Raw genomic sequence first — 25,535 nt, 5'->3', positions numbered from 1 at the left:
AGATTTAAGAAGTGCTTCCCTCTGTTCCAAATAGATACTTAAATATGAGTGATCATATGGCAAACTGGCATGTGAGTGAAAACCTTTTACTGCTATTGCCATCTTTTGGCCTCAAAGCCACTGAGCTGTTTAAACGAAATCACACAACACACTCTTCTTGGTGGGTGGCGAGGAGGAAAAGAAACACCATTTCTTCCCTTGCCAGTCCCAGCACTGACAAGCCAAATTGATCTTTTTAAGGGACTAAATGAATGTTCTCTAAATATATGTACACACATGGCTGTCTGGGAACATACTCCTTCTACAGAACGATTGCTTGAAATTGAAGGAGAGATCAGGCCAGACTGTAGACTGGAAGTGGGGATGAAGAGCTTGGGAGGGGGAGGGGAGCACCCTGTGTGGGTGTCCGAGGCTTCATTTCTGTACTTCTGTCCTTTTGAGATTCAAGGTGTTCATCAGTATAATGAAGCGGGCCCATTGATTTATCATCTATTTGGTAATGTCATTGCATTTTTAGCTCCCTGTGTCTTTTTTGTCATTGGGTTACATTCAAGCACAGTAAGATCAACTTTAAAAACCTCCTTACTCAACAGCTTTATTAGTTATAGCATTCCATGACCTTTCTCTACATTCTTAAAGAAAAAGATACAGCGTAATGTCGCTTCACTTTGCTTATTGTCCTTTGTTGGGGTGAACAAAGCATTTCTACAGTGGTTATAGCACACAATTATACAGCTTTCAATAGCAGTGTCTTGGCACATATCAAAGTTCAGAGGAGCCTTTAGAAAAAAAAAAAGATGTTTTGTGGCAGCCTAGGGAGGGTCTCATCTTTCCTTCAGAAAATAGTTCAAGGCTCTTCTGTCAAGCTTCCCTACTTAGAGCTTTTTCTCCTCCTGCTTCATAAAGTTTAAAGTGGGTTCAGTGGAGTTCTATGATCTATTTCCTTTGAAAGATTGTTCCTCAGCACAGAGAGGCCCTTTGACTTCAAGAGTTCACAGATTCATGTCTTTAGGTATCATATGTCTGACCTTATCAGTTACTCCATTTAATGTAGGAGAAAAAGTCTCAACTCTTTGTGTTTGTCTGTTTTGCCTCTGTGAAATGATTTGGTGAAAAGACCATCCTTTTTAACACACCACCGAGAGCCTGTTTCTGACTGTAACCTACCCTGTGGCTTTTCTCTTTTTAAAAAAAAAAAAAAAATTGTCCTTGTGTTTTGTGTATGGATGAGTTCACAGTGAGAATAGAATTATACAAGGGCAGGCGCACACAAAAAAAATCCTTTGCTCTTCTCCCTCACCTCCCGCCTTCCCTCCCCGCCACCCCAATGATCTATTGGCTCTCTCGGTGGCTGTACCCCAACAGGCGAAGCATTTAGCAAACACAGAGGTGGTGGCTGGAGTGCTGGGCCAGCCGTGGGTTTTTCTCTGGCTTCGACCTACCCCTAAGGCCTTCATAATTAATTGTCCTTCAGAGATGAGGAAAGTCCAGGAACAGTGTGTGGAGGGTTGTCTATTGTCTGACATTCAGTTCTCCTTGCCTCGCTCTCTTTCTTCATCCCACAAAGGGTTATCAATGGGAGAGAACACGCAAGTTCCCTTCTGAGAGCCGCTGGTGGTGGCTGGAGCTTTCGTGGGATTTCATCATTGTGTTCAGCCCATCCTGGATTAAATGTCTGCAAAAGTTCTAACAACCTATTGAAATCCAGTCTGTTTATTTCGTCTGGATTAAACAAACTCACTTAGCAAAAGCAAAGCTTGCTAAAGTTACTGATCCTTTCTCAGGTGGCAGCTAACATTTTAAATCAAATTTTCTCATTATACTCCCAGTAGGGAATTTAACTTTAACTGTTTGGTTCTTTGTCAGTCATGAGGCAGAAATTTTAATGATTATTCCCCATCTCTCCTCCATAAATCAATATAAAGTTGCAACAATAAATATTTTTGCCAATATTTGTTTTTTTGTGAAACGTTGTAGTTTAATTCTTGAAAGTAGATTATTAAACCCATCATCAATGCTATTTTGTAACTTGTCATAAAACAGATACGAACTGTCCTCCATCACCTCCCATTTGGGGCTAAAACACAAAATAAAGATAGAAATGTGGAGCTACTGTTGGAGAAGTATAGGAAAAGGAGAATCATCTATTAGTGATCAGTATATTACTGTTTCTGTTAAATAAGTGAAGCCAAGAAAAGCAAATATAATCATTCTTCTGAGGAGCAGTTGAAGTAGCAAATTAGTAAGGTTTAAAAGAACCCACTACACTGCAGTGCTCATGGCAGCTTCAAGGCCAAAGGAAAGCATATTGAGAGGAAATCTGTGTCCCTGAGAGAGATTTCTTTTGGAGGGAGAGAAGGATGGCCACAATCGACTCTGTCTCCATTGCTCTTTGAAAACAATTTCACAACAGACCTTTTGGTATTTAAAGAGAACCTGAATGTGGACGTTGACACAACTAATATAGTCATACCAAAAAGGGGGTCATGAAAAATTAAAGTTATTCTGATGAATCTTTCATGAGAAGCAATGAAAAGGGACACTAGGGTAAGCCAAGTCCTTTGTGCTTGGAGCCCTTCTTCCGGGCTCAGAGCTATTGTTCTTTCAGCTCCTCAAACAGACTTTCACTTTCAAACTGACAAAAGTCACTTAAAAGCCAGACAGCTGTACTAACACACCCACCTTACTGAGCAAGAGCCACGGGCAGGTGACACAGCCTGCTGGGAAACGGTGTTTAAAATGAGCAGAGGTGGCTGTCTCATGCCTTGTGCTTGCATTTGCCCTCACTTTGAGGTGGTCCATTTATTGCTAATTTCTATCCCCTTCCCCAACTATTACCCCAAAATATTCCTGTATTTTCTTTACAGCCTGAGTCATTGACGTCTGCCGTCTCATTTATGTGTGAGGTTGTGTGCTGAGGGTTGGCTTAGACTCCGCTGAGACAGCGGAGTTGGACTCACAAAACGGTTGCCCCTTTCCCCTTGTTCCTCTTTATTCAGCCTCTTCCCTTTAGTCCAAGGCTCTCTGAAGCTTTTCAGATTTCTGTTGCCTCATTAGGAGTAACTGGGATTGGGTGGAGAACTCCCAACAAAGATGGGTGCCCGCCTCACCTCGGGATTTACGATGTATACTTGGATCTGTAGGGAAGACGCTCAGTGCATCCCAGCCCTCAGGGCCGCAGCCGTTGTGGGCCATGGCAGGTCCTCCCTGCGTGTGTATTACAGACCTCCCCTCCCCTGTCACCTTGTGTACAGTCTGGTCTGTGACACTGATGGTGATTATGTCATTATTTTGCTCTGGGGGCCTTGGCACATCTGCAGAGCCCAAGCACATCTTCTTTGTGGCGCTGGCAAACGTCCCACACCACAAATGCTTCATTAGCCCTGCTGCCGGCCTCCTTGCCAGACGCCAGTGCCCAAATCCAGGCTTCTTTTTGCTCCGTTCTTTTGTGTGGCTGATGATCATGTATTCATCTTCCTGGTTCTTCCCCATTTGCCTTGACTTCTGAACTCCAGATGTCCTAGTTTTCTTGCCCAAATCATTCCAAAATCTCCAATGAGAATCAAGGTGACTCTTTTCCCCTGAACCCATCTCCACCTCTTACCACCTCTCCACATGAATAATGACTTTGTGGGGCTCCCCACCACGAGGACTAGGGTTTTCAAACTTGCAATTTGAAAAGATACCAAGTGATTGCCTCCCGTTGATGATGGTAGACAGGGTTAGAATTAGGGGTTATTAGATATTGTTGATTATTATGTATGCCTTTCTCCTCCACCCCATTTCTTACCCCTGCTTCCTTTCTTTCTTTGGCTCTTTCATTGACTCATACGTATTTCCCCATTTGGACAATTTTCTGAAAGCAGTTTAAAATGTAGGTAAGACAATATTTGTCACCCTCACAGCACTTGCTGCAGTTGTCTGAGGTTCCTTTTCTCTAAATGGAATCTTCATAGCCACTCTACCCTCTACCAAAATCCATTGTCCCCTCCTTTTGCTGCCATAGGCTCCCAGCCCCCAACAATGACCTATTATTAGATACTTAAAGTGATTAACACTTGGCTGTTTTGGAAACTGAGCAGAAACAGTTCCCTCTGAAAAGTTTTATTCTATATATTTACCAGAGCCCTAGCTTCAGGTTAAGGTGTGCTGACTTCTACGTTAACTGCTGTCAATTTTAGAGCTTATTATCTTGGGCCCTGATGAGTTCTACATGATTGGTATGTTTCATTTCCCCTTAAATTTGAATTAGTTGATCATTGTTAGTGTATGTGAGCAGATTCCACAATAGAGTTAGGCAATTTTTAATGCCCTGATCACTGCAACATAAAATGTTTCAGACTATAACATTAAGTTTCAGTTTTGATGTACAGTTAAAGGATTGTTTCTGTTTTTATGAGGGTCATGGTCAGACCACTGTCCTGAATTCTAATTCAAAACCTTAAGACAAAGACCTGGGTAAGGAGTAAGGAAAATTCCCTCTGAGGAATGAGATGTGCTATTGTATATCCCGAGAGTTCCTAACACACACTAAAGTAGGCACAAGAATATACATGAGCCCTGTTCCAAATATTCATGAATAACTCAGTTGATAAAGTGAGGACAGAGGTGGTCAGATCAGTAGACCACCCAGCCCTGTGTTAGCCCTGGGCAGGAAGCATGTCAGGAGAGGCTGGCGCTCTTCATTGATTCTTTTACAAATGCACTTAGAATTTTCTTAACCTCTTAGAACACTACGGTTTTATCACCCATGAGTTTGTTTAAACCTTTTAAAAACTTAACCCCACTCTCAGAATATACCAGTCCTCAAGATAATAATTCTCTAAATTTATTACCTGCTGTGAAAATAGTACCCTCTTTTTATGGCTTTTAAAGTGATTCCCTTGAATTGCACAAGGATATCCCTTGTTAGAATATCCTGGGATTTGTGAACAGGGTTGCAGCCATATTCTCTGTTTCCTTTCTGATTTCATAGACTTTGATCATTGCTCCCTCTTAATCTTCATCTCTGCAGATTAAGGAGCTCTAATCCTTTTTAAAAGCCTAATCTCATACAGTAAGTGGGCTGTCCCTGATCATTTTAGCTGCCCTCCGTAATGCGCTTCCGGCCAGCCTGTAGTTTTCGGAGGGATAGTTACAGCCACTAAGCCATCCGGCAGAATTCCAGGTGTGGGTGGCCGCTCTACAGCTTGGTGATTGTGCCTCATGCACACCTAATGGTACTTTTTGGATTCCTCCACAAATTTATCCTCAGAAGTTGGGTTTTTTGAGTGACATCTCAACAGCATTATTGGTTAAATGATCTTATGGGATCAATTTATCAGATTTTTGGCAAATATTCTGGCAAATCTGATTGTGTCAATAGGCCAATAAAGAATGGATAGGTTCACCCTCCTGCCTAGATGTTTTCAGTGTTTTTATAGATAAAGTATTGGGGTATTTGACATCAGGAGGAGATACCCTTTTGGTCTCTTATATATAAAAGATGACAACTATGGGGAGAAAGCTTTGATTTTTCTTCATTTGATATTAATTCTCAGGCAGGAAATGAATGTTCACTTACAAATGGATATTATTTTGTATACAAGCATCACCTTGAAATCTTAAAAAGAAATGCTCTGGGGAGTATGTTCACTGTCAGTGGCGCTGGATCAATACTAGTGTAGAACATGTGAACGTGGATGCTGGAGCCAGTCAAATCAAGATTGAATCCCAGTTCTACCACTTTTGAGCAGTAAAACATTGGCAAGTGACTTACCCTCTCTGTGCCTGCTTTCTCATCTATAAGTTCAGGATATAAAAGTGCCTACCTCACAGGGTTGTGAGAATTAAATGAGTCCTTATGAGTTAGTTAGCACAAAGTAAGTGCTGTGTAAGTGTCTTCTTTCATTGGCTTGCAGGGCCAAGTAAATGTAACCTTGTCACTGCTACATCTTCAGTAACCCAACTATCACATCATTTCCTAAATAGGAAAATAAACAAGTGAGCCAGCAGGGAGCTGTCATCAAATTGGGACAAATATTCAATGCAAAACTGGTTTTAAAAAGAGAAAATGATTCCTCCTGCCCCAAGTGTGACTGTCAAGGGCCATGCCAGCCTGGAACTGCTACGGGATTCTAGAGTCTTCTGTTCCAGATGAGAAGAGTAGCGAGAAGAGGCCAGGGGAATGAGAGAAGGAACTCTGGCCTGGAAGGAAGGTCTAGCTCTGGCCACACCTGCCTCATTAGGCTTTACTTTGCTCACCTGGAAATGGATGAGCTTAGACTCACAGCTTTGTTCTCACCCTGAAATTCTGTGATTCTAGAATAGAGGACATCCTGCGTTCTCTAATGAAAGTCTCTGGAGTCCTGGTCGCAAAGCAGAGCTGTGAGCTGTGACTGTGGAGGCCCTGGGAGTCCAGATGGCTTCCACGTGGGGCCACTTCTACCCTAGTGACTCTGCCACAGCTTAATTATCTCAGTAAGAATCTCCAGGGTGCTCATTTTCGTTTTCTCCCAAGGCCCTCTTTGCAGATCTAAATCTCAACAGTGCCCTTAGAGACATGGCAACTCCCTTATTGGGATTATTGAGACTAATTTTTCAAATTCATAAACAATTTATTGACTAAATGGCACCAATCATTATTGCTGCTCACTTTGTTGACTTGGCCAAACCATGATGACATTTATCAGTGGAGTCCATATCTCTTGGTTTTTCTAGGATTTAAAAAAACTAAGTCTTTTTTTCAAACTGTACAGTTTGAAACTATACAAATCTGTTTTTCAGATTTAAATAAACTGAGAGTCTGTGTACCTGTCCCATGCAGTCCATGTAGGCCACACTTCACACGGGCAATCAGCGATCTCTATATAATATATGACGTATCTCTTTCAGGACAGCATTAGCTGTTTGAGATGATGATATCAATTCCTTCTTTGGTAATTTCTCCAAAAGCAATACTTCTTTTCCTTTAAGGATTGTTAGTCATATAGATCATAAAAGTCTTTTCCATTGGGATTTTTTTTGTATGGGAGTTTGTGCTGAGTAGGTATTAAATTCCCAAATAAGTCATTTGGATATGTACTTTTGCAATTTCTTATGATTAGTACACCCAAATTATTTTTTTCTAAGTTTTCTTTTTTAAAATTTAAGTCCAGTATTAAAAGTGACTGTTAGTAAAAGGTTATTTATTCACTAAGAACAAGGCAGGGATGAGTAAGAAGTGAAGGCAGAGAAATGACCAGGTGCTGAAGTAGGTAGAAGATGAAAGGCTATAGTTTCAAGGCCACTGCATTTCCTTTAATACAGAGACTATTTTCAAAGATCTGTCATTTTCATGACTTGAAGGTGTGCAAGATAATCTGTGTGTAGACTTCTGAAATTGCCTTTCTGCAGAGCCAGTGCCAGGTATTGACAGCCCTCTAAGATCCCCCAACCCACATATTACCTCATGACCCATTAAGTGTTGGTGGAGTTCTTATGACATTTCCAAGTGCCTCTGAATCCATTTTGGAATCTCTTTCTCTGCTTTTCCAAACTATTTACCTTTTTTACAAATAACATTTTTGAAGCCCTTCAGAAGCCTCATATACCTGTAAAAATATAGTCCAGTATGCACATGGGTTTGGTTTCCAGGCCCCCCTCCCAAGATACTCAACCCCTTTCTATAAAATGGCATAGGATTTGCACCCGATCATCTCTAGCTTATGTATAATACCTAACACAAAGTAACTGTTATAGAAATAGTTGTGCTGTATTGTTTAAGGAATAATGAAGAGGACAAAAATGTGTACACATTCAGTACAGATGCAATTTTTTCCCAAATGATTTTGATCTGAGGTTGATTGAATCTATGGATATGGAACCTGTGAATATGGAGGGATAATGTACAGCTCATTCTTAGATTTGCAAAGGGTTATTGTGGAGGAGAGACTAATAGAATTCCCTAAAAATACAAAACAAAATTTCTCTGATAGAATAAAAAGATCTTGTGGTCAAAACCAAGGGATAGCATTGAAGCTGATAATCCCTATCCTTTCCCCAAAACAACCCAGAGATTATTTGGAGTATCCTAAACTATTGCCAGCAGAGCACCAATACTCACTATGATCTGATGCTCTCTGAAGCTGTGCCTTATTACTGTCCATATTGCAGGGGCTTTCTTTGGTGCTTACTGTAAGCAATGATGTTCTCACTGTCCTGACTGACCCACCTTCTCTCAGCCCCTCCTTAAGCACCTTGATCCATCAACAGGAACTCAGGGCATGCAGACCTGTTTTAATATTGGCCTAAGCAAAGCTTAATTATGAAGAGAAAGCTACTGTGAAAAACAATCACGTAATGCATTCTCCAACGAAACAGGAGTAACTGTGGATTATCTGTGCTCCAGCTTCCCTTCGCACAATATTGAAGCATTTGCGCCATGTTGTTTTTGGATAATCTCCCATCCAAGAATGATATCAAGCTTGGCCCTATTTATTTTTACCTCCTTAGCTGGTAGTTGTAGCAAATGTTAAACTTAAAGAACTATCAAGAAGTTGTGGCACAGCATTCACGGGCTGCCTTGATGTAAAGTTAGGGGCAAACTGGTACACTGACTACAGTGCTTATTTTTCTATCTGAGTATAGAGCTGATTGGTGAGTTGTGTCATGAAGCAGGAATGGATTTCTCCACTTCACACATTTGAATACTTTCTGAGAGGAAAACTCCTAATGAAATGTTCCTAATCAAAGTAGGGCAAGACCAGAGTCCTCCCCATCCCTGTCCATCTCTGTGTGTGGTTCATTGACTCTATTCCTATTGACATGGGCAGCCTTAACTGCATTGAGGAATGGTTTGACATCACAGGTTGAATTCGGGTGAGTTGATTCCAGCTTCCCACAAGAACTGGTGTGCTGACCCAGGGAGGCCCATAGGACTAGTGCAGAATGAAAGAACATTAGGCTTTTAGAAAAGTTGGAGCCCTCAAGTTTGGCTAAGAGCAGGAGTTGGCAAACTATGGCCTGCAGGCCAAATCTGACCCTCAATTTTTTTATGGTCCCTGTACTAAGAATGGCTTTTATATTTTTAAACAGTTATAAAAAAAGAAGAAGAAGCAATTGAGACCTAACGTGGGCTGCAAAACCTCTATAGTTATTATCTAGCCCTTTAGACAGTGTGCTGACTCTTGGCTGAATGTTGTTTTTTCCCTCTTGTGGAACGTGAACTCTTCTGAGATCACTTTTACTTCATAAGTTCCAAAACTCTTGCTTGTTTGATGGAATAGTCTTGGCCTAGCTCTTACTTCAACAGCCTAACTGTTATTTCAGCAGAGTGCTTCCAGGTGTTTCTATGATTTTAGAGTTCTGTGTATTATCTCTAGGGGATATAAGGGAATATTCAATTTTAGTTTCTGATGCTCTTTTTGAATGTATTTTTGTTTTGTTTGTTTATGTGTTTGTTTAAACTTAGACTCACTCTTTGAGACATGTGCAAAGTTTGGGAAAGGAGGAAAATTTACTTCAGGACAACAAATAACATTTCAATCATTCTTTCCTAACACATATAATACAAGACTTCCATGCATGAGCAAATAAAGTAGCTCCTTCAAGCTTATTCAGCGAACCACAAAATAATTTTGACACTCTCTCATAGACATTTGTCATTCTGCTCTTAGCACACTATCACCTTTTCTGGGACTGTGGGAAAGATAGCTTTATTTATTTTCATATTTGTAAGAAGAATTGACAGTGGAATGTTATGTATTTTAAAATATATACACAGTTTATTAACAGAGAGAGAGGAAGATGTTAAGATAATCTTTTCTATTATGTGAAAATCACAATTATTAAAAATGCTCAACTCTAGCACAATGTAGGTAATTAAATAGTGTTTTTGGTGATCTGTATATTCCTGACATCTTAAAGGTGTAGAAATTCTATTGTGAACTCTGTATTTTCTCAGTACCTACTCTTAAAAGGCAAAGACTCAAATTCAGGTGAGGAAACAAAAGAAAACAAATAGGGTGTGTCTCTGCCCTTGATCCATGCTGTTGTCAGAGATGTCCAGGTGAGGGGTGTGGCTAGTGGCAGCCCCCACTCCTATACCAAAGTCCAGTTCCTGTAATCCTTTTCCATGGAGTTCCACTCTTCACTCAAGGTAGGTCCTTTGCCTCTCATGTTGGCAGTTTCCATATAACTGTCCCTACCTTTCATTATATTTCCTCTAGTGGGTCATTTTCACTATGGCCTCTCTGGTTGCAAGTCTACCAGCATTTAAAAGGGCTGAGATGACACTAGAGGGGGTCACTTGGAAGCTACTGCCATAAGCTCAGTGTAGGTCCCTGCTGTGGCAACATGCAGGGAGACGTGTTTTCTTTTTGCCACCTTTTCTAATGGTCTTTACATGGCTGAGAGTAACCCTAAGGCCCTTGGGTACATCATCATTCCAGTTCTTTCCCTAGCCGGGACCAAGATTTGCTTCCCTCAACTCCTACACCCCCTCACACATTAATGTGACTTTGCCTGGTGAGCACAGACCTGGAGCAGCTTCCACCAGCTGAAACCTCTGATCTCAAACTCACTGGAGAGTCTGGCTTTTGGATTTTGGCAAGGAGGCTTGTTGCCCATCAGGTCAGCATGAATAAAGATTTCTTTCTTTCTTTCTTTTTTAAAGTCAAACATCAACCGAAAGTGTTCCCAAAGCACTCTCTCTCTCTCATTTAACCCCTTTCTTATAAGTACATTTTCGACTCTCAATTCACAATGTTGTGTTTTAGTATTTTTCTGTAGACCACCGTGAAATCCACTATATGTAACATTTGAAAGCCAAATCAATTCTAAAGCAATCTTACCATTTTTAAAGTGTGTTTATCCAGCTTTGTAGTAGGAGCAGGCAGACTGTTTGAAGGCCACATACTTTTCAAACCTTGGTTGCAACACGTTTGCCCCATTTTGAAACTGTCTTTATCTAGCCGAGAAAACGAAAATCTATTTGACAAAGTGGCACTCTGGCCAGTTTATCTTGCAATATGGCTTTAGCTCACTGAGTCTATTGATTTCCTTAAATTAATGTTTACAGAATGCTACTGAATTTTGCTCAACAGAACATTGTTCTTTTGAAGCTTTGTAAAAAAAAAAAAATTAATACAGTTACTGCCATGTGTTCTTTTGCTTAGACCAAAGAAACAGTGTGTGCGTGTGTGTGTGCGTATGTTTAAAGGCAGCCTTGAACCATAGTCACTTCCCACAAGAACTTAATTCTTCACATATTTAAATTACAAATCATGGCACTAGGAAATGGGTCCAATCTAGGGGTTTGGGAACTGCATGCGTATTAAATTAATTGAATCCTCTAAGGTCCCAGAAAGCCAAATACCTCCTGGAGCATGGGAGGGAGAGAGATTTTAGTCCTGAGCCCAGTTGCGCTGTAGACTCTTCCTCTGCCTCATTTGGTATAACCCTGCAGGCTTTCAGTTAGCAGCTTCGCAGCCAGTGCTCCTGGACAATGCCAGTCCTTCCAAACATAGGTTAGAGCATCCTAATAAAATTCAGATGCCAGTTGGTGGGAACTCTAAATATAACACCTCACTCTTTGACCATGGGGTTCAGTATTTAATACACAAAAACTAATCTCTAAAGATGATTTTAGAACTGGCCTTCCCAGGGAAGTACATATGCCCATTCAGCTACAGACACTGCAGAAAATAGGGGCTTGGGTCATCCTTATGAAGAGAGCAAAATAAGACTTAGAAAACAGAAAGCAACTTTCTCAGTTTGTTGACTCAGCCAATAAAATTGTTTAAGCAAACTTCCTTAGAGCACCTCAGAATGATGCTTCACACATATTTATTAACCGCAGAAAGATGCTTCCCAGGAATTAGGATGCTTTTATAAAGGTTCCAACCACCAGCTTACATTGGATGACATTTGGTGCTTTCCAAAGCACATTCATATTTACGTTCTCATCTGATCCTTCCCTGTATGAAGAGGGCATTGGAAGTGAATCCTAAGACTCATTGTTAGCATCCTGCATCTTCTTGTCTTCTGAAGGGCCAGTTAGTCCTGGCTGTACACACAGGATAAATGCAAGCACGACTGCAAAGGGAGACCCTTAGTAACAGTGTCTTGTGGCTGTATTTCATAGCTCCCTGGTTGCTCTTTTGTGCCTCTGGCAGAAGAGTTCAGTGAAAGTGAGACAGGGGAGAGGAGCAGCAATAACATATCTGTCTTTGCCTTTTCATCTGATAATCTCTATGAGGAGTACCTAAAACATCTGAGTTTATCCATTTAAGTCCACTGTCTGCAGTACAAGTCCCCAGCTTGTGCCACTGCCATAAGGAGATAGGTCTCTCTCCTCCATCAATATTTACTTAACAAACAGCAGGGATGGGCGAGTTTGTTTAGAGGAATCGTGTGCACACCAGGGTGAATGGATGCTTGGGAAAGTACTTCAGCTGTTTGTGTCCTTTCCTGGGATCTTTGTGTGCAAGTGTGTGTGCACACGCCAATAGATGCCCTTTTTCTTTTGAACTTCTCCAAAGACACTTAGAAGTCATCTAGAAAAATACCTCTCTAGCCATGAATGGGATGTGGTTCATACTCCCAAGGAGTACATAATATAAATTCCGTTTTGAAAAACCCCATAGAGTTTGATTTTCTTTCTAGGCTCCTAAATAGATTTAAATATTTTGAAAAGGCACTTAGGATGAACTCAACATACAAGCCTTTCAGGTGAGTGGAAGGGAAGAAAATACAGATGGAAACAATAAAAGTAGTTGAACAAGGCAACACTGTATATTTCTGGTGGCCTTACACATATCTCACACACACACATACGTATGTACCTAGATGTATGTATTTTTAAGGCCCAAAGTTAAAAATTGGCTTTCCAGCTTTTTGGAGCTGCTTAGCCAGGGTTCAGCATCAGATGTGGTTCACTCTAATAATAAATACAAATTCCGGGTTGCTGAAGTTGAGAACACTGTTCTTTCAACTTCACTGAAAGAATTGTTTGAAGGCTCCGTCCTGGCCTTCAATATGATTGACTTGGAGGCGTCTGGGGCTAGTTTAGGGGTTGTGTTTCAGTGTGTGGGGAGGGGCTTGGGGGTGCTGGGGGAGTTATTTATTTATTTGATTTTGTGAATCGGAGTTGTAAAAGCCATCTGAAATATTCATGCAGAATAGTCTGAGAAGCCCGTTTCTGTTTTATTTACTGCACAGTAGAACAGCCACAGTGGATTAGCTCTACAATACCCGTAACAAAAGCCCAACAGCTGATGCATGTGATGTTAGGAGGTGACAAAACAGTTAAAGTATGCTGCTGGCTACAGGCAAGCCGTCAGCAGATGCAGACAAAAGGGCTTGTGACAAGAATAACTCTCTCTCCAAGGCGAGCGGTGAAGAGTATCCAAAATACCAGTACCCTTTTCTCCTTGACATTGTCTTCTTACAGTCAGCATTTTATTGTCCTTTTATAGTATTAAAAAAAAAATGGAGGAGGAAGAAAGAAAACCCACACACAAACTAATTCACCAAGATGCTAGGCAGGATTTGACTTTCCCATCCCTTCGCTGTTCCTGCACTCCATATGCATCCTTTTCCTGTCAGAGGAAGTTTCAGAAAAAAAATTAGCTTAAAAGATGAACTGTAAAGATGATCTGCCTTGATAAGATTGGGATCTTTTGATACTCTAAATAGGCCATTTGAGCTGTGGTTATTGGGGAGGGGATGAAGAAGAGGTGATGGATGTCTTGTTGTTTTCTGTCCATTCCAGTAAAGATGGTTTCACTGATGAACCAAAGCCAGTGGGCCAATTTTTGAAGGGGATCAAGGATGGAGGGGTGTCCATAGAGACCTGTGCAAAGGGCAAGGTTACAGTCCCCCACAAGAGGCTGATGAATGAGCTTATGGATGTTTCAGAAGTGTGAAAAATCAGCTTCTCTGTCTCCAGAAAATAGGAAAAGCTGTCTTCTTTTTAACCTTTGTAATTCCCCTTCTATTCTCTGTGACATTCATTCAGCTGCCAGGAGCTTTTGGCAAGGTTTGGGCCAGCGAGCACACTTCCAGTGACCGCTAACCTTGGTATGTCCTGACACTTATGATGAGTATCTGCAGGACACAGAAGGCAGGCAGCCTGCTATGTCAGGCTTTTATTATGTACTGCAGAGGCTAGGGACAGTCAGTTTAATAAAACAAATCATCCTTGAAGGTAAAGCAACTGGGAAGAGGAGGAGGAAGACAGGGGGAAAATGTTCTTGCCACTCACTCCCATTAAAAAAAAAAAAAAGAACAGCAAAACAGCCACCCACCCAAAGCAACCCAGCTGTGAACTGAGCAAACTTGAAAATCTCTTTCTTTCTCCCACTTCCCCTGGTGCTCACAAGGCTCCCCTTTACTCTGTGGACACTCAAGTACAATCATGATGAAATCTATAGATGCTGTTGGTCAATCCCCTTCCAATTGATGAGTGTATTTAAGTAACTCATCACAATTCTATTCTCCCGCAAATGGCAAGGCAAGACCATTTGGGGTGAGCTTCCTATATCTGGATGCCTTTTTTATCAAAGCAAAGTTTCCACTCTCCCCTCCTGAAGAACGCTGGGCAAAGCAGCTCCCACAATAGCCTGGGAGTTCCAGCCAGAGACTTTGGAAGCCTTTTGTTTTTTCCCTGTGGCATGTCCAAAGGCATGGCCTTCCCCCTCCTCCCCCACCCCCAGCAGCCCTCATTGTCTTGCATTCCAGTGGCTTGATTGACTGTTGCCACCTGATGCTGAGGAGACAGACTCTAGGGTTCATTCTGCAGATTGTTGGGTTCTATTAAAAGAAACCTAGATAAGGGATTACTTGTCACTAAGGGATTTTCTGCAGATGTTTATTAGTGATTGGAAAGCCATTAGGTGTGAGGAGGTTCAGAAAAATACAGGGCAACACCATCTCATAGCCCTGAATTCTAAGACGAATCTCCCCCTCCCCCAAAGTCAAAGTCAGGAGGACCTCCTTACGCCGGCAAGATGGAGATGGGGAAAATTTTTAAGCAGAGAACTGAGGGTTCCTGTTTTCATGGGTGAGATTTCTTCTTGTGGATGGAAGTCTCTGGCACCTTCTCAGATCAGTTGCTACCTAGCACTGGACCTCTAGAACCACCCACAAAAGATTAGTGCTCCAGTGTTAAAGGATCTCATTCTTTGACCCAGCTCAGTTCATTTTGCATAGATACTGCCTCAGAGCAAGCACTAAATTGACAAACCATCTCACTTGTGCACAAAGAATTCATCTGTTCCCCAGCATAAGCCAATTACCAAAGTTTCTTCCTGGAAATTTTTGTCCATTTCCATTTATTTTGAAGTTACCAGTTCCTTAGTGGTGGTTTTTCTTGATTATAGATTCACAACTTGCCAGGAATTTGATGCCCCAGATGAGTCAAAATAACTTGTAAAAAGCACTAAAATGGAGCCAGCATGGAGAAACACCTTATTTTGCATGAGTATCTTTAGCTTTCATTGCTTTTACAGCAATAAAATGATTTCTGAGATCCATTCTACTTATAGTCATCCGATTTTGTAATTATTTTAAACTTTATTTTTAAGTATTGGGGGAGCATATAAGGAGACAGAGCAATATGAAATAGAGCAGAAGGTGTGATGTCGTTACAAACTACGGTATTTATCAAAATAACTCACAAGAGACACTGTGCTGAAAATTGTGGGCGACACAGAGTGAAAATGACATGTCTCCTTATCTAAAAGGCACCTATGAAAGGTAATTAAGGTCAAAAGCTAAATAATACCAAGACACAGATACAAAAGGTATTCCAGGGCAGCCCATAATGATGACCATGAGAAACAAATGTTTAAAACAGGATAAAAAACACAAAAAAAACAAGCACAGCTAAGTATAAAAATAAAGTGGCAGAGGTAACCTGAAGAGGTTATCTCTGTTTCTGTTTTCAGGTATATCCTACAACTACCCTCCCTCCTCTGGGGCTTGTGCTGTTCTAGTTATCTCTTCCTCTGCTGCCAATCTCCACAAGGATGACCCCCCTCCCTGACCCCTAGCTCCCTAGACCAGCTGTGGGCGGGGCTTGGAGTGGGCGGGGCTTCCGGCCTCCTGGCTTCCGGGCTTCCTCTGAAGCAGCTGCCCACACCATTCTTCCCTCAAAGCTCTCAACGGTTGCTGCTTCCCTGAGTGTTCAAGGAACACAGAGTTTCATGGAGGCTGTGTCGTCAATGGCCAGTGAGACAAAACACTTCTTGAAATGTTTGTTTTAATAAATGTTTCTGTAGCATTTGGTTAACAGCTCCCAAACCAAGAAGTTAGAGTGGGTAGTCGCACTAATTGTGCTCCTGACAGACTTCCTCTGCTAGTAATGCCATATGACGAACTGTGGAGGATTCTCTTTGGCGGAGCAGGAAAGGGTAGTCAAAAAAATGCTTAATGGCTTTTCATTTGGTGGAAGGTGAGTGGGAGGCCTAGCTCTCCTCTACCACATCCCCATGTGAGTATAGGGGCTTTGGGGAAAAAATCACCAATGGTCTGTGGAAAATCCAGGTGAGTTCTCAGGTGGAGACGATGCTTCCCACATCCACGAGGTGGGCACTAGTGATTTCCAGGCAGCAATGGAAAACTGAGTCCTCACAGACGGGCCAGTGTCAACGACTTTTGGAGGAATTGCTCAAAGTCCTCTGTTTTTCTAGACTCCAGTGAGTGCTTTTTTGTTTCTAGGGAGTTTCTGTGTTTCCCTGAAATGGACAGTTGACTTGCTATTGGGAGCAATGAGTTTATTTGTCCAATTTGGGATGTGAAAACCAGGAATGTCTGGTGATTATTCTAGTTTTCTTTACCAGTCACTGTCCTTATAAAAAGGTTCACTGTACCAGTGGAGAAAAAGTGGGGAGAAAGGGATTAACGTGTTCAACATGACTGCTTCCCTTTGACCTTGGGAAGTAGTGGTACAACTGAACCAAGATGAGACTCTTTCATCTGCTACCTGTGTATGGAGAGATGTGTCTACTCATATAACTATGGTACATTTTTGTCTTCACAAATGTGCACTTAATGTAAAAATAAAACACTACTAATGCAGAAGTACCCCACAAAAAGAAAATCTGAATGTCCATTTGTACTTGGAAAATTATGAATTCATAGAATTTTATTGTGACTCCATTATGTTGGTGTGGAATGATAGGTACTAGTACAAGTTACTTAAAAGAATACTAAATAAGAACATCCACTGTTATTTTTCCTAGTCAAGAGGTCAGACTATTAAATCAGTAATTTAGAGGACACAGATACACACATGCATATACACAAGGCACATATGTATTAATTGCTGTGGAAGAAAAGTCTTATCAAATAAGGATTTTGAAAAGAATGGGGAATGTTTATCTTAAAACGTAATGACCTTGAGCAATTTTCTGGCTCTGTCTGAGCCTCAGCTTTGTCATGTAATTGGGATAATACCTTGTACAGAGGTTGGGAGATAGTAAGCACTTAGTAAATGTCAGTTTTATAATTATTATCAGCTGCATAAATCACTTTCTCATAGAGCAAGTCTCATCTTTAGTGAAATAGTTTCTGATGTAATATTTTTAGGATTAAGTTTAAATTTTATGTTTCATAATTTCATGTTAATGTCATTATCTTCTTCATGTAGGTAGAGTTCTTCATAGTACAGATTAATATATAATTGAACATTCAAATCAATACAACAGGAAATTGAGATTTTAGATGTTCTTCATGGAAAGTATGGGTTTACTTTCTATAGAAGGCCAATTGTTTATTATTCTATTTTGAGAACATATTTCACTTTCATAAAGGAAATATGAATCAAATTCTGAAAAATTAGTTGGAGATTTTCTTCCAGAATGGACCTACTTAATGATGTGAAGAATCCCAGCTGTTAGTCCCCTGTGCTTCCCCCAGTGTTCACAATGAAGTTCAAATTATTCAATAGGTCTGTCTGTATCCTTTGCACAAATATCATTCTAAAACTCTCCAAAGCTGTCAACCCCAGTTACAATGCTGCTATATATAACAACTTTACATAAGAGAATAGAGGCTGGCCGGCAGGTGTCATGTAAGCCCCTTTCTGAAAGAATGAACTTAGCTCAGTTTCCTTTGAAGAACTATAGACTTGAAACTGAAAACTTTATTAATGCCACTGTCTCCTTGTATCAGCAGGTTCCAGAGAGATTCCTGGAAGTTGCGCAGATCACATTACGGGAGTTTTTCAATGCCATTATCGCAGGCAAAGATGTTGATCCTTCCTGGAAGAAGGCCATATACAAGGTCATCTGTAAGCTGGATAGTGAAGTCCCTGAGATTTTCAAATCCCCGAACTGCCTACAAGAGCTGCTTCATGAGTAGAAATTTCAACAACTCTTTTTGAATGTATGAATAAGTAGCAGTCTTCTTTGGATGTCTGACTTCTGTGTGTCTAGATTGTAATTTCATATATATGTGTATGGGAGGCATAGATCTATTATAATGTCAGCTGGTAATTCCTCCCCATCACCTTTCTCTCCTTTCCTTTTGTTTTCCATTACAAGGGGATGGTTATTTTCCTTCGGCCTTCAATTTACTTTTGCCCAATGCCCTTAACATTTGAAGACTTAACCTAGGGTTGATTTTCAGGGAAAAAGAATGTTAGCATGTGTAAAGTCTCTATTAACAAGGAAGGGAAATTGCAAAAGATGCATCTGCTTGCTGGGTGGCTTTTTGCAAATAAATGGTAATTGACCAAGATGAATCCGTGACACAGCACAGCGCTACAGGTGGTGATGTGTCTCTTGTTTTTACTGTTTAGAAGGTCTGAAAACCAACAAAACCACTACCTACACTTAAATATTTTGTTTGGTTAGAATTCAACAAGTAACACTTTCTTACATGATTAAAAAAATAATGCCAATGGCAGATAAGCAGCTCACATTTCAAAAATACCCCCCAAAAGGCCAAATTTAAAAAGAAAAATAATCGCTATCAATCTTTTCCTAAGAGAAATGGCAATCTCCCCAAACTAGTACTGGTTTCTAATGGAGGGAAAGCAATTTTGTACTAAACTGACTCTTTCAGATGAGGCTGGAAACTCACATGATCTTCTGGCCACCTATGTATAGTTTATTAACAGGTTCTTCATAATAAGTGAGCTTAGATCAGTCTTCATAGAGAAACCCTATAACTACTTATTATTTTTATTTATTTTGCTTCAGATATTGAAAAGCATGTGAGTTTCAAATTTATTCTTTGCTCCACTTTGTTTATATATGCTTAAAAAGATGATCGTTTCTGCTTTGTTAGCACTTTTTTCCTAAAACACTTAATTCCTGAATACCTTTCCTCAGTAAGAAATAAAGGAAATCCCAATTGACCATAAAATCCTTGTCTACACTGGAAGTATGTTGACAGCTGTTAGTGGACTTGATCTGCATCTCCTAAGAGGAGCACCTGTGAGATTGACCTGTTTCTATATATGATTCCACGCTACCCTGATGGGTAGTGCCAGTGGTGACAGTCAAAGTGCTTCTTCATTTTAGGTATAACATCTTAAAGCAACTGATTATAATGTCTCTTCAAATTCAGAAGCTAGTACTGACCAAAATGTGAGAAGAGTGTATAGTATAGAAAAGTTCGGGGTTATCCCAATAAGACACAATTTCAGCACACCTAAGAAAGCTAGCTGCTATTTTTATGCTTTCTTTAATGATTCTCCTTTTTATTTTCTTTTTTCCAGTATTTCATTGATGTGCAATGTCCCATTCTTGGCATTTTTAAAAATCTCATGGCTGTCGCACTTGTTTTCTTAGATGGATTTTTGTGTGCAGATGCAGTGAGAATTCATTGTTCATTCTAACTGTTTTCCAGGCTTCTCCTTTCCCTTACTTACTTAGGTAATTTGATATGCATCTCCTAAAATGACACAGTAATGAACCTGGTATTTAAAACACACAGAACATACATGCCATTTTCCCTTCATTTTTTTATAAAAATTACACTTGACTTTGGAGAACACAGGTCGACCCATGTGACTGACTAGCTGACCTGATCGCTCTAGTTTAACATCACTTATAAATTCTGCTGATGGACAGGAATGTGTGAACACAATTATTGTCAGCACAAAGCCTTAAAACCTGCTGACTTTAAATTAAATGGTGCAGTCCTGTGATGTCCTGCATCATTCGGGAAACTAACAGGCCCTCACAGCGTGGATAGGGCTAGTGGACCAACCTTTTCACTGCACCCATGGCTCCACACATCCACGCAGAATCTCATTACAGCCAGTTTGTTATTTTTTCTGTCTTTAAAAAAAGTCCACCTAGTGATTACATTGGAGTCAAAATGTTAAAAAAATAATAAAGCAGGAGTCAAATCAGCACAAAGCAGGGAAGCCATTTCAACTTTTGGTCACACTCTTGACTTGCTTGGTTGGGAAGAATATGATGTTTATTTTTCATGCCAGTATACAACTGGGTCTTTGCTGTTCTGTGTGGCTCATATCAACATCATATTGCCCTTTGCAAGGTAAAAGGCAAAGCCGTAGTATATTCACCTGGGTATACCAATTGCTAGGTTATCTTCTTAATCTGGGGCAAGTGAAATATTGATTGATGCTTATTTGGATTTTTAGTATTATTTTTCCCATCTTTCTCATTTACATAGACAAATCAAAGAAAAGTCTGTGTTCACAACCAAATGTTGACATGCTTATCTACTGAGAATATCTTCTCAATGTTCACAGAGACACAGAAATTATTTCAAAGTAGAAGTCACAGCATGAGGATAAACTCTACTCTTTGTCCTGAAAATAGAACTCTATCACTTTGCTTTTGGGTGGTTTTCTCCCTTTTACAAGGAGAAATCTTGTAATTTCTATTCATAGAATCTTGTGCCTCCCAGTGCATTGGAAAACAAGAAAGTCCTGTCTCTCAAAACTCCTGTTTAACAGTCTTAAAAAAAAAAAATCTTAGCTCACCTCTCACCAGGTAAAAATAGGGTCCATGGGAGAAAGTCATCTTTCTGTGGTGGAGGGTGAAGGATGAGGGACAGTTTACATAGGAGAAAGAAAAAAAAAGTCTAAAGTCCATGTTGAAATTCCACATTACCACTTATTTTCTGCAAACCCAAAATTATTTTTGCGTGTACACTTGAGGTTTATAGTCTGTGCCTAGACCTAAAATGCACCAGCGGGAGGGTTTTTAAAAATCCTTCAAAATACCAGTTTTTCCCCACAAGTACAATTGTTCTTGTGCCTTCTGTGGCTTTCGATTTCATCTTTTTGACTTTATTTCCAATTACTACAGCTGCAATAAACACTAGACTTTTTTTTCCTGGCTGTTTGACATAATGTTGATAGCTATGCATATTTTGTGTCTTTTTAAAACAAAGCGGAAGAATACGTTTTTGAAGAAGAGAATTTTTAGAACAGTTTGATACCGCAAATTATTTTTTCCTCAATTGTTTGAGCAGCATTCGAGTTTTGAAAATTCTTGTAGAGGCCAATTTTTTGTAACTGTGGTGCAAATCTTGTGTTTTCTTAGCCTAATGAAAAGTAGCATAGAAGCAATATTTCATATCATGTGCTATGTATGTGTGTGCAGATGTGTGCACGCAGCACATCCACACATATACACACATGTAAAAATATACATATATATGCGTGTGAAGTGGATAGCTTTCCTTTTCCTATCTAGATTTAAGGACCTATTTTAGACATTTATGTTTTGTGAAAAGAATGTTCTATTTGCAACAGCAACACCTTTAATTCTGTTTCTTTGGCTGTTTCATGAGGACATTTCACATTAAATGGTAAAATACGTGGAAGATGTTAGAATGTAGTGATTATTTAAGTAAATGTTCACCCACATATTCCTGAAGTTTGCTTTGTGCCTCCAAGTATTATTTAATTAAAGTGTTTTTTATGTTTGCAGAATCTTTGTTACTGTATTAGGGTTGTGGGTGACTATCATTTAAAAAATTTTAAAACAACAAAAAAAAGCAAAACAGAAACACTAAAGCAAGAGGGGAACTTTTATAAAGCAATGTAAATATTTAACCTCATGGCTGTTGTTACGTAAGACATGAGTTTTAATAAATAACTACATTCTCACAACATCTGTTGAATTTATTAGGAACACTACAATGACTGTACAGACATTCTTGAAAATCCTGCTCTCTACATTTAAAAGATAAGTCTTTTTTTTTTTTTTAATCAGACTTCAAGGGCAAGGGTAATGCAGTTTCTGTAAATTTATGAAATTTCAATGTACATGAAGACATTTAGTAAGGAGTCCCCACTCCCCCACACCCATGCAGGTTAATACTGAGTCACAAAGCTGAACAGGTGGGGACTTCAAAAGTAGGGTGTCCCCCAGAAGCATTCACAAATTCATCAAAGAAAAAGTGGTTTTCAGACTCCCCTGAAAGAAGCAGTGTATATGTGAGGACAGTGCAAAAATCTCTTTGCCATGTATATTATAGAGTATTCATTGGTGTGAATAGTACAAACGTTTCCTTCTGGTACAAGCTCTGTGTTTGCAAACTACAAGACACATTGTTTTCAAAAAGCTCCCCTTAAAAAATGTAACTGGTGGATATGAATAAGCAGTTACTGTATTGCACTTAAATGTTATGTTGAAGGAAATGCAGTTTTGTTTTCTGTAGATCTGTTGGTTGTAAACCATCCAGAAAAACTAAAGCTAAAATGCTCATTTTCAGAGCTGGGATCAAAACTGGTATTTAACCTTTGCATCTTCTTATAATTATCTTTCTAAGAACATGACAGAATGTGGAAGTGTCTGGACTTTGAATCTTTTCAACTGAGCCCTCTCTCAAATTGGACACCCCCTAAAATGTACAAACAGGAGCAGAAAAGGCAAACAGGCTGGCCTTCCTTTGTGAAAATGTATTCGTTCTGTATTTTTTAAATACTCAAATTCTCCACAAAGGAGTTAAAAGCATTTTAAAATTGTATATTGCTACTTCAGATTTAGAACTAGAAAACAAACGTATTTGGGGTTGGTCTCAGTGCTACCTAGAAGAATCAAAGGTTGTGACTTCCCCAATATTGTCCCAGCCATTTGTCATATGTATATAGTATAAACCGTGACAAAACACTGCCTTCATATTATTTAGCAATATGTTGTAAATAGCATTATGAAGCTCATTTGTTTTGTAATAAAGACCCTTTGATTTGAATATAGTACAATATCTGAACTGATAAAATCAATTTTTGATTTTCTTTTTCTTTTTTAGCTAGAGGCAATTTCAATTGTGGATTTTTTGTTATTGTCTATTGTTCTGAAGACTTTGCATAATTTATTGGTTTAATTTATCCTAATTTATTTGATGAAGGTGTACAATTTTGTATTACCAAGGATGTACTGTAATATTAATTGATATGATAAACAACAATGAGACTCCCTGTCCATATTAAAAAGAAAATAAAAAGGTGCAGTAGACAATTGATTTTAAAGTACAAGTTTAAAAAAAAAAATTGAGTTTGGCAGCTGCTAAATTTCCAAACAGGAAAAGAAGTTGTTGTGGGGAGGGTGGGAATGGGGTTTTACTTTGTGTGTTTTCAGCTTTTGTATACTCTCCAAACTTTTACCTTTTGCTTAGTACCACTTAAAGGATACAGTAGTCCAACTGCCTTGTGTGCCTTCCATCTTCTCTTAAACTGAATGTATGTGCAGTATATATGCAAGCTTGTGCAAAATAAAATATACATTACAAGCTCATGCTGTTGATTTTTTCTTTGAAAAATGTATGGCATTTCAATTCTACACCTGTGTTCAATTGTAAGATGATAGGCTAATTATGAGTGTAATGTCAAATATAGAGTTTGCTTTCAGTACAATTATTTTTTCAGTATTGGGGAATGAACCCAGGGCCTCATGCCTGCTAGGCAAGCGCTCTATCACTTTAGCTACGCCTTTCAGCCCTTTTGTTGTTTTGTTTTGCTTTGCTTTTTGTTTTTGAGAGGGTCTCACTATTGCCCAGGCTGGCCTCAAACTTGTGATCCTCCTGTCTGGTCTTCCTGAATAGCTGGGATTAGAGGTTTGTGCCACCACTCCCATCTTACAATTCTTAATTATATAAGTCCAGCATCAATCCACGGAAGTCCTAAAAGTGACCTTTCTACTTCTATGCTTGCAGTAAATGCCGAGGTGTTGCTATGAAACCTCTCCTTTCAGATTTAACTTCTTTTAGCCCAAAACTTAAATGTAAAAGCTATAGCTAAAAGAAATATTTTATTCTTAATTCAAGATGTTTAGCCCTTGAACTTAAAACTAAAAGCTGTAACTCAAAGAAATATTTTACTCTCAATTCAACATTGATTCAAAGGTCAAAGAAAGATGTTCTCAAAAGTCACATAATGGCAAACAGATTACCTAAAATGTGGTGATGGAGTACTTCTGTTGTTTGTGTTGTTCCTACTCTGGTTGAACTCAGAACTAAGCAAAAATGTAGATTTTCAAAATCTTTCTAAAATATTTCTCTAGATACGATCTGCAGCATGCTTTAAACTGAGAATGTTCATTGCAAAGCTTTAGAAATCTTCATTTATCTCACTTTGTTTTAAATCATATCTCCTTGCTTGGTTTAGATATTATTGGAGTGTACCCCCCAAAGTTGTGTGAGCTGGAAGCATGGTCCCCAGTGTGGCAGTGTTGAGAGGTGGAGGAGTTTTTAAGAGAGGGGATCTAGAGAAAGGTAATTAGGTCATTAGGGGAGCTAATGAAGTTCTGTCCAGATCCTGGTTAGATCCACCAAGAGCAATTTGTTATCACAGGAGCAAGAATGTCTGTCTTCCTGTCCTGTCATGTGATTCTTCCTCCACATATTGTCCTGCCACTGAGATGCCATCCACAATGAGGGCCTCACAGGGGCTGAACTCATGAGGCTGCCCAACCTTAGATTTTCAGTCCTCCCCAACCATACTGTAAGCTCAATAAGTCTCTTTTGTTCATAAATACCTCATCTCAGGTATTTTGTTATAGCAACCAAAAATGAACAGTCCTTATATCAGAAACAAGAAGAACTAGCAGAAATCTTTTGCCTGTTGGAGACTGACTCTCTCTACCACTCACTGCAGCTTCTCCACCCTTCTATCTTAGTCGCTCAGATTTCTTCTTTTGATTTCACCTAAATGATAAAGACTTTCTATTTTGATACTGTTGATACAAGAGTGCCTGGAATCAAAGCAATATAAGAACTTTATTAAATGATGATAGCATTTTGCCCTTTCAGTTCTTTTTCTATTGACATCACAAACTTAAATTCCAACCTTCTTTACTAAATTGTGCAAAGGAGCATGCCCACATCCCTTTATGCCAAAATATTTAGTCCCTAATTAGAGCAAAAAGAACCCAGCCTTTTCCATCTGCTCTTCTTGGAAAGGAGAGGCTTTTGCAGGTATATAGTGACTTCCACCTTTGTGCATTATTTAACATTGACCTGCTTCAAAACAGATTGGATAATCCACAAAGTGACCCAATCATTAAGAAATCACAGCAGGTAGAAGTGTATTCTAGGAGGAGGTTCACTAAAGATAACAGCTTCAAATCCTTACCTTTGTGACT

At 39.6% G+C, this 25,535-nt stretch overlaps 1 protein-coding gene across 8 annotated transcripts in view; it reads left to right on the top strand.

Annotated features, from left to right (window-relative positions):
* The window catches only part of Prox1 (prospero homeobox 1), a 55,652-nt gene extending 31,962 nt beyond the window's left edge, over positions 1 to 23,690 (top strand). For 6 of the 8 annotated variants that reach the window (XM_074048346.1, XM_074048341.1, XM_074048345.1 and 3 more), the window contains exon 5: positions 18,136 to 23,690. In XM_074048346.1, the coding sequence (XP_073904447.1) occupies positions 18,136 to 18,324 (189 nt within the window). In that variant the 3' untranslated portion in view covers positions 18,325 to 23,690. The remainder of the gene's footprint in view (positions 1 to 18,135) is intronic. The other 2 variants (XM_074048348.1, XM_074048347.1) reach the window with 1 other exon arrangement.
* The last annotated feature ends 1,845 nt before the right edge of the window (positions 23,691 to 25,535 follow it).

The sequence above is a fragment of the Castor canadensis genome, chromosome 11, assembly GCF_047511655.1.
Source record: "Castor canadensis chromosome 11, mCasCan1.hap1v2, whole genome shotgun sequence".
Lineage (NCBI taxonomy): Eukaryota > Metazoa > Chordata > Mammalia > Rodentia > Castoridae > Castor > Castor canadensis.
Note: the sequence above shows the minus strand (reverse complement) of the source record. Positions and strands in the feature narration are given on the sequence as shown.